General features: G+C 39.4%; 1 protein-coding gene across 1 annotated transcript in view; it reads right to left on the minus strand.

The window, feature by feature from the left end:
• LOC140765658 (aspartic proteinase 36-like) overlaps positions 1 to 11,290 on the minus strand; it is a 37,007-nt gene extending 25,717 nt beyond the window's left edge. The window contains exons 1-4 of the mRNA XM_073104843.1: positions 10,916 to 11,290; positions 10,700 to 10,829; positions 10,348 to 10,595; positions 6,823 to 7,047 (exon numbers count right to left, since the gene is read on the minus strand). Of these exons, the coding sequence (XP_072960944.1) occupies positions 6,823 to 7,047; positions 10,348 to 10,595; positions 10,700 to 10,829; positions 10,916 to 11,133 (821 nt within the window). The 5' untranslated portion in view covers positions 11,134 to 11,290. The remainder of the gene's footprint in view (positions 1 to 6,822; positions 7,048 to 10,347; positions 10,596 to 10,699; positions 10,830 to 10,915) is intronic.
• Positions 11,291 to 11,793: the final 503 nt, after the last annotated feature.

The raw sequence follows: 11,793 nt of genomic DNA on the forward strand, positions 1-11,793 counted from the left end.
ATCATGTCCTACAATCACAGGTTCTCTAAAAGATGTCACAACATCTACCTAATTCCCATGGTCTAAACACTCTCCACTATGTTCAAACTTCAAACTAAAGAAATTCAGCATTGCCTGGTTCCTTACAGTTTAAAGTTTTATTTCAGCTCAAAAGTATCCGTGTATAGTTAAAAGCGATTTGATTGAGCAATTTGAAGTGATAAACAATATCGAATAGTGTTACTTTGTGATTTTGATGATAATTAACTACATGTCTTTCAAATCCTAGTAGCTTGTGTTTTTTGCACCTAAAATACTAAAATCGGATATTTCATGAGAAAGTCATACAACTCTAGAATTTTATATACACAATTTGGAGCTTACTCTTGAATACTAATTGGAAAATTCTAGTGTGGACTAGACAGCTAATTGGTTCACCATAATTCTAACATAGAAATACTAACATAGGGATTATGATAATGATGTGATTTAGACTTGATTGGATCACCTCTAAGGACATTGGGCTTGATAGGTCGAGCCAACTTTATCTAATTAGATAGAGTCCCAATTGAATAAGTCACCTGCTATTTTAATAGAGTCCTAGTTGGTTATCTACTCGGTTGAGCTAGTTACTTATTGCAATAAAGTCTTAATTTGAGTCCAAGTTGAGTTAGCATCTATATTTATGTGGAGAACAACCTATTTCATTATTATACAAATGCAGTTTATCTACCCAAAACCCTAATATCTCCTCTCTATCTCTATCAAACTCTTCACCTCAACCCTAGCCACCGAGCACACCAAGGCTGGCCACCCCCTTCTCTCTTTGGTTTGCCGATCTCCCTAGACTCTTAGGGCCGACCTCTCCTCCCTCTTCTTCCCTTCTGATCATCAACATACTCCACTCATAAATGCCATCCCACCTCGCTACCCCAATGCTAGCCATCTCCTCAACTGAGTCGCACCACTTCACCACCAAACCGCACTGAGCCTTTACCAAGACCACCACTATCCATAGCCTTACTACCCTTAAATCATGCCATTCCCTTCCATCTTAGCCACCCAAAACCGGTTCATATTAGATAACCCCGTTTATAACAATTTTATTGACCTCCTTAACTTAGCTCTATTGAATTTTGGCAATGTTCCTAGATGACTAAGACCTCACTTAAGCAATACTTGGTAAATTCATGGTTTGCAAAATTAGCCGATCTCAAGTTGGATCCCAACCCAAATAGTGACCAGTATCGGTCTAAGATCAACCATGTCGATTGGATTGACCGAAACTAATTTTTTATAAGATGCAAGTTAAATCTAAAATGGATTTGACCTAAGAGATATTTATAATTGATGTCCTCAGCTGCCTTTTTTCAAGTTTTTAATTTTTATCCTCTATCTCTCACACACATTTCCCTTTCACCTCTCACACATCACTGAGTTCATCCAACAATCAATATGATGAGCCCCACCGACTACTTTATACTCCAGCGAAATAAGGTGAACAGTTTTTTTTCTCATTTCTTCTGGTTTTATCGCCCATTCTTTAACTCCCTTTTCATTTATTGTTGTAACAGTGAAGAGAGAGATCTTTCCCCTTTCATCTTACTTTTACAGTAGTAATTTACAAGCACAAAAATAACCAAATTTAGTTCGAAATTCACTATAATTTTTAGTGAGTTTTTTCTTTAGTTTTAAGGTCTTATATGCAGCTAATTTTATTTTTATTTATTTTTCTATTATTTTTTCTAAATTTTTTAAAAATTTCTGGATTTTCAATTTATATTCAAAATTTTATGTAATGAAAAAATAATCCGATCTAATATAGACGACCAATATGACCAAATACAGTTGATACATATCGTTTTTTTTTTTTCTAGCAACCGATTTTAATTCTGATTTCGATTTTGATATCAAGATTTAGAACCTTGGGTAAATTGAGCAATAAGCTTTTAAGCAACAAGATGTTATGGACCAATTATAGTTGATTCACAATAAGGGAGTCTAGACTTTGATTAGGGTGAATGATAGTTGATGGAGTGGATGAAAAGTGGTGGGTTTCAATTGTAGGGGGGATGATGGTGGTGGTGATGGTGAAAAAAGATGGAATCCAATTGAGAGAGATTAATGTACTTCTACTCCTAGATTATCTTACTCCTACTCCTAAGATAAACTCAAGGCTAATGTAATTTCTCAATGCTTGTATTATTAAATAAAGGAGCCCAACCGCTCCTATATATAGAGATCAGGTACAATGAGTCCTACTAAGAGTAGATTTAAAGGCTTTACATGACACAAATTAGAATTTGTTTTAAAAGTTTATATAACTTAATTGAACTTGCCTTAAAGGCTTACTTAACTTAATTAGACTTACCTTAAGAGCTTTTATAACTTATTTGGACTTATCTTAACAGCTCATATAACTTAATTAGACTTGTCTTAACTTACATCATAAATTAATTAAAGTAAATAGACTTGATCTATCGAGCCCAATGTCTTCATGATTTGATCGGACCTAGCTTGGTTTATATCAATCCACCACGCTTCTTTTCACCTTATCCCCAAGGTGAGAACCATGGAAGCAATCTTCAGGTGAAGCTGCCGATAGGGGTGGCATCTCCCGTAGCTCCATCTTCTCCCAAGGTGGCTCAGCCTTCTCTTGTCCTTCATTTTCAACTCCGCTCGCTTTCTTCATGAGCATCATCATTACCGCCTATCGGACACATTTGTGCCCTGGTGTATACTTTTCATCACAATGGAAGCATTAGACCTTTAACCCTTCGATCTTCCACTTGGGTTGAGTAAGTTGTCATATAGGGCTCTCGAAGGTCCTCTCTCCTCTAGAAAAGACCTCGAGGCAAAGCAATCCCTAGCTGGTCACGGCAGCCCAACTAGTGTGATGAAAGTGGTTGCGGGTGGCTAGTGGGTGTCTCCCGCCTCCAATTCTATCCAGCTGCTTCATGACGTGTTCCAAAACTCGCTTAGCTTATCTTCAATTATTTGAGCAATGGAGAAAGCCTCCAATAAGGATCGTGGACAAGCAGCATTCACCTTAGCTTGAATGTCCCACTAGAGGCTGGAGATGAAAGTGCTTTTAAAGGCCAAGTCTGTGCATCCATAAACTATTACTAATCCTCTTGAACTCCTGATAAGCTCGGACCTTAGTCTATTGAGTTAGCTTAGCCATGATTGCGAGGAAGTCTTCGTACTCAGTCAGACCGAACTGAGTACATATGACGGATGTGAACTCGTCCCAAGACGAGTTTATTGTGCTGTCTGGAACCATCTATCACGACATCTTCCAAGTGGAACGACGCTATTAGGACCTTCTCGTGGTCTGGGGTCCCCTGGTAGGCTAAGAACTAATCCGCTCGATAGAGCCATTCTAGTGGATTGCATATCCTTGTTCTCAGTACGGGTCCCTTCTACCACGTGGAGAGAGGACCAATGTGCCATCGGCTCCACAACCCATTGATTCAAACCATTGCCTGCAATAGCCACAAGTATCTCAGGACAATCTCTAGTTGCAAGTCTCCTAAATTCTAGTCTTGGTCTAGGTGGTTCATGCTAGGGTCTACCCTGCCCTGTTGCAAGCCAAACCCTATCTACAAGTGGCTCGGTCCTAGAGATGCATTCGTCATTGGCCATGATTCTGCCCCATGCCTATCTATTTGTGCCCGTGGTGTCCGTTCGTCATAGAGTTCATGAATAGAGAACACCATTTCTGCCATGGATACTTTAGTAACCACAAGGTCTGCAATACCTCCAACTGGGTAGTCGGCGAAGGTGGAGTATTGATGATAAGTTGCTAGTCTCTATTGCCGCACCAGTTACAATCGGAGGATCCCTAGTTGTGGACGTCTCTACGGCCAATCTTGCCGCCATCTAGCATATGGTTGTCATCTTGTCCGAGGATAATGACAGTTCTAATACCATATTGTTATAAACTGCCTAGGGGCACTTGAGCTCTGATACTAAATTGTCACGGACCAATTATAGTGGATCCGCAACAAGAGAGTCTAGGCTGATGGAGTGGATGGAAGATGATGGTTTTGATTGTAGGAGGGATAGAGGTGGTGGTGATGGTGAAGGAAGAAGATGGAGCACAGTAGAAAGAGATTAATGTACTTCTGCTTATATATTATCTTACTCTTATACCTAAAATAAACTCAAGACTCAAAAAATTTCTCACTGCTTGGATTATTAAACAAAGGAGCCCAACATTGCCCTATATATAGAGATCAGCTATAATGGGTTCTACTAAGACTAGCTCTAAATGCTTACATGATACAAATTAGGATTTACCTTAAAAACTTATATGACTTAATTAAACTTGTCTTAAAAACTTAATTGATCTAACTAGACTTCTCTTGAGGACTTTCGTACATATTTAGACTTGTCTTAATAGCTCACATGACTTAAGTAGACTTGCCTTAACGGTTTACATCATGAATTAATAAAAAAATAAATAGAGATCAAACTAGCCTAATATCTATTTGGTAGGATTTGACTGATTTGCATCATGAAAAAATGGAAATAAAATTAGGATAAATCAAGAAAAAGAAGACACATTTATTTAAAAAGTACATAAAGAAGAGCATATAGAAGAGATAACGAGAGAATATGTGAATAAAGCAACCAACTTTTTCAACTAAAAATAAGTATCTTATTCGAAAGGACTCATACTACAATAGGGTGTAAATGAGTCTAGCTCATGCCAGCAAAGCTTGGTTCAGCTTAAAATTTATAGAAACCAAGCTTGAGCTCAATTCCAATAAGGTCAATACTACTTGACCTCAGCTCAGTTTATCACCAAGTCAACTCAAGCTTATAACTCAATTAGGCTCAAAATCTCATGGCTCTAGTAGCATAGTTTCCAAAATCGGCGAATTCTGATATCGTTAGGTCCGAGGTTAGCTAGTTTTGGTCTTATTTGCTAAAACTCGGCCGAAAATTTTTAAAAGTTCAAATCGAATCTAAAATAGATCTAACCTCTAAGACATTGGTAATCGATGTCCCCAGCTACTTTCTTTTTAATTTTTTAATTTTTATACTATATATCTCACACATACTCTCCTCCCACCCTTCACACTTCATCGAGCTATTGAGCTCATCTAGCAACCAATCCTTGTGGGCCCCACCAGCTACTCTGCATTCTAGTGAATTCGAGTGATCATTTTTTTCTTATATTTTTTTCTCATTTCTCTTTTACTTTCTCCCCCACTCTTTTAACTCTATTTTTTTATTATTGTAGAATCTCTTCATCTCACTTTTGCACAAATAATTTACAAGTATAGAACTTTATCAAATTTAGCTCAGAATTCATCAAGGTTTTAAGTTATTTTACTTTCGGCTTTATATATGATTGATCTTTATTTTCTTATTTTTTAATTATTTTTCTAAATTTTTAAAAAAATTATGTATTTTAAATAATATTTAAAATTTTATTATTAAAAAGTAGTCAAATCCGATACAAGTAACCAATAATATATAAAGTTTTTCTTAGTGGCTGATCTCGATATATGTATGTGTGTGTGTGTGTATCATGCTTCACCTACTTAGATATTAGAAGCCACTAAATTCTATAAGTCTAGCGGTCTAATAGTTCAGCTGTGTATGTATGTAACCCAAGCTCAAGCAAGCAGTCAACTAGAGCTCAACTTTCAAGCTTGTAAAGTTTGCTCAAGCTCAAGCAACACATAAGTGGCAAATTTGATTGACACCCGTACTCGTAGACTAATTTGAGGAGACCATGTTAAGTTTTGTAGACTGCCTAACTTCCATAAGACTTAGAAAGGGTGTCTAAAAACATAGGGCTCCTGCCTACGCAGCGTCTGAGGAGACGTATACATAGCCTTTAAGATTGTATTATTAAAAAGTAGTCTGATCCGATACAAGTAACCAATAAGATTAATACAACCGACAATATATATAGTTTTTCTTAGTGGCCGATCTCGACCCGAATACACACACACACACATACATATATATATGTACATACATATATATATATATACATATATATATATATATATGTATATATATATATACATACATATATGTGTGTGTGTATCATGCTTCACATACTTAGATATTAGAAGCCACTAAATTCTATAAGTCTAGTGGTCTAATAGTTCAGCTGTGTATGTATGTAACCCTAGCTCAAGCAAGCAGTCAACTAGAGCTCAACTTTCAAGCTTGTAAAGTTTGCTCAAGCTCAAGCAACACGTAAGTGGCAAATTTGATTGACACCCGTACTCGTAGACTAATTTGAGGAGACCATGTTAAGTTTTGTAGACTGCCTAACTTCCATAAGACTTAGAAAGGGTGTCTAAGTACATAGGGCTCCTGCCTACGCAACGTCTGAGGAGACGTATACATAGCCTCATCGTATGTCTAAGGAGGCTATTACCAAGACCTGAACCCACGATCTCTTTGAAGCAACAATAAGCCTTACCGTCACATCAAGTAATCCTCTCAAATGTCAAAATAATTCAAGCAAAATATATGACCTCAAAGTATAGAATGAACCCTCTACATTACTATCACTCATCAAACAAACTATCTTTTCTGTAAAGGATGTCACACAATGCATGCAGACTTTCCTAGATATATTTCTTATAAGTGAGATTATCTTATAAAATTGAATTATGTCAATTATTTATATAGTCTTTGAGTAACATCAGTATGGCATAAAAAATTTACAATATGCATTTAAGAGCAAAGAGACTGCATAGATTAACAATATGTAGTGGAAAAAATGAAGAAGCGTATGACCATCATAAGAAATATAAAACAATGAGAGACATACTTATTGAACAGATTCATTCGGATAACAGAACATACTGATTAGGTACTAATGGTGTTGTCTTCACTTTTGGCTGCACCACATTTCCTATGGCGAAAATTCCACCACCATTTACGGTATCTAAGCAATGAGCAAACACCTTCTTCACCTTTCCAGACGAAGCTAACTGTGATATCATTGATGAATTTGACTGACCAAAACCAAGAATTCCATCAAGGGCTTCACTTGAAGAGCCCAAATCTCCAGTTTGCTGCGCACCACACCTGTACCAAAGCAAAACGGAAGCCTAAGAAAACAGATGCTGCTCAAATTCAATTAAATTGAACAAAAAAAAAAGAAAAAGAAAAAGAAAATCAGTAGAAAGAAATGATAAAGAAGCATACCAATTATGAATCCCAACTACAGGCATCATAAAGAGGCAATGACCTATAGGGAAAAAAATTTTGAGACGAGCAATTCTACTCCATTCCCCCTCCTCCCAAAAATACTTTGTTGTCTGAGCAACCAACCCCAGACCCTCCCCCTCCCACACCGGTCGTGATTCGTCCACAAACAACTACCTTAGAGGCCAAGAACAGTTGGAACGTGGATGCCAGTAATTCGGGACCCATCCCATGGGCACAGCTTTCAAGAACGATTGACTTTTGCAATCACTGAAGGAAACATCTCTATCCTCAGGCTTGTTGTTGCAGAGAGTGAAAGGAGCCTCAGTTGGCTCGTTTACTATTGATCCAGACCTATTGCTTGCTAGTCATGAGGAGTGGCTATTCGACCTTATAGGTAAATTTCTAGGTCGTCCTCCTCTTCTCTATCTAACCAGGGAGTCCAACAAGAGATGGGCTCCCATTGGTACTATGCAGGTCAAAGACATGACAATAGGCTTCTTCAGGTTCAAATTCTCTAACAAGGATGACATGGTCCGAGTGCTCACCAAAAGGCCGTGGATCTTTAGAGACCTTGTCCTAAACTTAATACCATGGCAATTAGACTTTCAACCGCTTCGAGAGGAGATTACAACAGCACTGATATGGGTCCAATTCATCGGTCTTCCATTTGATTACTGGCAACTAGAAATTCTCATGCAAATAGCAACAAACTTTGGTAGACCTCTGAAGGTTGACGCCTACACCCAAGCTAGAGTACGAGGTAAGTTCACCTAGGTCTGTATCAAGGTAGATTTGGCTTCCCCCTCAAACAAGGGAAAAAAGGTAGGCCATGCGGGTCATCAATTCTTTCAACCTGTTGCTTATGAAAATATTCCTACTGTTTGTTTTAAATATGGTCGAATAAGGCATCAGATAGGGCTCTATTCCAGTTCTTGGCTGAGAATAATGTAGCTTCCCTCAGAGCTGCCCCTATGAGATCCCCGTCGAGCGGAGGGCCAACCTCAGCACAGCTACCGCGGGTGACTCCTCAAAAGGTAGTTGATAGTGAAGCTAACATTTTTTTATCCTTGGATTAGGGTGCAACCCCACTTGCATAAAGGGCCACGCAATAGCTTGGCTCCTTAAAGACACAAATGGGTTGCTAGTGATGGGGGTAGCTCATTGGTCGGAGGTTAGGTTGGTCCCAAAGGCAAGGGCGGTTGCTTACCGACCGATAGGACCACTGACATCACCACTGATAATCCTAAGTCGAATAGGGTGGCAGGCCAGGCCCCTAGAGGCCAGGAGTCTGTTGCTACGCCTAGTGGGTGCAAAGAGGGTCGTTCGCATGGTAGGTTGCCACCAAGCACAATCTAAGCACTCCGAGCTATGGGACCTATAGGGATTCGAGACTCAGTAGCTTGGGACTTACTAATACATGTCGCTCATCACTCAACGAGCACTGTTCCCTCCCAAGTAGCGCTACCACATGTCAAGAGTCTTAGGCTTTTCCCCAACCCCGAGGATATCCATGCCTTGTCTTCTGTCGCTTAATTTTAAAAAAAATCGACGAATCTCCTACCAAGTCCAATCAAATGACACTACTCATATTAAAGGGAACGTCCCTTCAGCTTCATCCCATGTGGTATGCTTGAAAGGCTTTTTCTCAAATGATCAAATTTGTGCCTCATCTCCTATCCCCTCATATGCTTGCCATATCATCCAACTCTGATTCGTCAGTTCATCTATCCTATCCCCTACCTACCCCCACTCAAACCTTCCCCCCGCCCTCTAGTACCGAGCTTCCCACAATCAATGAGTGCCACCCCTTAGTTCATTTCGCTCCTAGTGACTCCATTCCCACCCCTCTCTATCCCAAACTCATCCTCTATCGGTGCCCACGCCCCATTCCACTAACTCTATCTCCCTAATGTGCTTGGATCCTTAGGTCTTTGTGAGTCAGCTTGTCATAGCCTTCGCTTCTACTGAGGAGCAGGCCACAAGATCTAGAGTTGGTTCCCTCAATCTCGAGAGCCTCCCTAAAGCAGTGTAGGGCGATTACCCCATAGGCTACTAATGTGAAGGTTGCTGCTCTCCTCAAGCCTAAAGCATGGCGTGGCCGCTTCAAAGGTCGCAAGCCTCTTTTGGGGGACGATGGCAAGACCTAGGACTCCAACCCTAAAGACATGGTTTTCTGATGAGAATCTTATCTTAGAATTATAGAGGGATCGCCAAAAGTGAAGGCCTCTCCTTCTTTCTTCGTCTCCTTTATATGCATAACCCTAATTAGTTTGTTTTGATTGAATCTCATCTCACAAGTAGAAAATCCTCTCTATTCCTTCGTAGACTGCATCCCACCTAGAGTGGTTACTTTGTTGTTGGCACCGGAGCGGCGAGTAATATCGTGTTGGGTTGGAAAGAGGCTACTGCTAAAGTCTTCTTAGTCCTCTATGCCGCCATAGTTGGCCCAAGTAAAACCCCTTTCGTCCTCTCGGCCATCTAAGCAAGTACCATTAGTCCGAAAGTTGGCCCTCCCTTCGTAGGCTTAACCCCGTTTGCTATGATGATCTTGTCAGGGCTATTACACTTGCTGAGGTCAAATCGACTGTTTAGTTGATGCCGACAGGCAAGGCACCTAGTCCAAATGGTTTCTCCAATGATTTCTTCAAAAATTATTAGGATATTATTCAATATGTTTTGTTCAAAGCTTTTCAATTTTTTCAAACTAATTCGTATCTTCCTTTCGGTTAGGGTCAAACTCTTTTAACCTTTATCCCTAAGTGCCCTTGCCCGACAAAGGTCATCGGCTACCGGTTGATTGCCCTCTTAACATTGTGTATAGCATCCTAACTAAACTCTTGGATAATCAAATTAAGACTATTCTGCAAAATATCATTAGGTCTGAGCGGTCTGCTTTTCTAACTAGGAGCCATATTCTTGATAATATTATCTTGGCCCAGGAAGTGGTTCATTCTATCTTTACTAATAAAAATCCCGTGCATTCTTTTATTCTCGTTAAGATAGATTTAGAAAGGCTTACGATAGAATTTCGTAGAATGTAATTCTAAAAACTCTGTCCAAAATGAATTTTCATGAAATATTTATCTCTTGGATGCGAGCTTGTATCTCATCTACTTATTTCAATATAATCTTTTCTGTTTTTCCAAAAAAAAAATTATTAATAAAGACACAACTCACCCAAATGTAAGACTTGCATTGACTTGTTTCGTTTCATGATTACCCGTTACTTGGTCATATTGCAAATAATCCGTGACGAAATACCCAACAGTCGAGCTACCATCGCCGTACGTCACACTGTACTGGCACGGCACATTCGGCAAGCACTCCGGGATCTCTCCCCCATATGCTGATGTGCAAAAGCTTTCCTCGCAAAATACCAAGCTCCCACTTTGAGAAGCTTTCGGGTCATACAGCGTCAATTCTACCTGCACTCCAATACCCAAATCCCAAATTCCCATTTCGACCATCAAATCCCAACAAGTAATAAAAATTGATGTGAACTAAGAGAAGAAACTAAAAGGAAGAATACCCCAAGATCGCTTTTTGTCGGGCAACGAGAGCAGGAGATGCAATTCACCCAAAGAATATCGCTTCCCGTGTCGACCTGCACGTAGTAGCTCTTCGAGGGGGTCCCGATCCCAATTTGAGCAAAATAGAGCCTAATTTTTCAAACGAAACGCCGGAACTAATCAAATTGATCCAATTAAAAGAACCAAAGAATCGAATTACGTGCGAAGTATCTCACCCCGTAGCGGTGGGGAGGCCGAGACCGCCGAGGGGGAGATCGACGGCCGCCAGGACGCGACCGTGGCGGCGGCGATCGTGCGACGCGAGATCGACGATGGTGATATTCCGGCCGGCAAACCGATGACGGACATTGAACACCCCCGCGGCGAAGGACTGGCGGGGGAGAGAGTTCGAGAGGAGGGAGAAGAGAAGGAGGAGGAGAAGACGAGGAGCCATGGTAGAGTGTTCTATTCGGGGAATAGTGGAGTTATTCTTTCTCCAAGTATAAGGATTGGAATCAGAGGGAGTCTTTATTCTTCTTCTTGTTGTTGTATTCCTTCTCTTTGCTGCTTCCTCCTCTCCCTCAACAACGGTGGGAGACGGGGGAATGGTTTCCACAGTGTCAGGATTTAACTTTTTAAGCTAGTTCGCTGATATTTTCACCCCAATTCTTTCTCGTTTAAACTCCTCGCAATCATGGCAGAGAAAGTAGTCAAATAGGTTGGAAAAATACTAACACCGTCGTGAGTTTTTGACCAACTAGCGCTTCAAAACTTTACCACTCAATATAGCTATTAGTAATATATTATAAAAACTATATATTTATTGTAGTTGTCACAAAAACATTTAAACTATTAATATATTTAAAAGAAAAAAAAAACACTAACAAGTTCAGTATTATTTTCTTATATATAAGATGCTGATTTGATAAATATTTTATGTGGGAAAATAAAAATAAAACAAAGACAAACTTAGTTGAATCTATTAAAATTTTTAAATATACTACTAATAAATTTAGTATTTTATATATATAAACTGTTAATAAGATTAGCATTTTAATGTTGATCTTGTTTGCGTTACTATCTAAAAATAAAATATTAATTTTATTAACATTTT

Source organism: Typha angustifolia, chromosome 1 (genome assembly GCF_048772165.1).
Source record: "Typha angustifolia cultivar Huaian chromosome 1, ASM4877216v1, whole genome shotgun sequence".
In the NCBI taxonomy this organism is placed as follows: Eukaryota; Viridiplantae; Streptophyta; class Magnoliopsida; order Poales; family Typhaceae; genus Typha; species Typha angustifolia.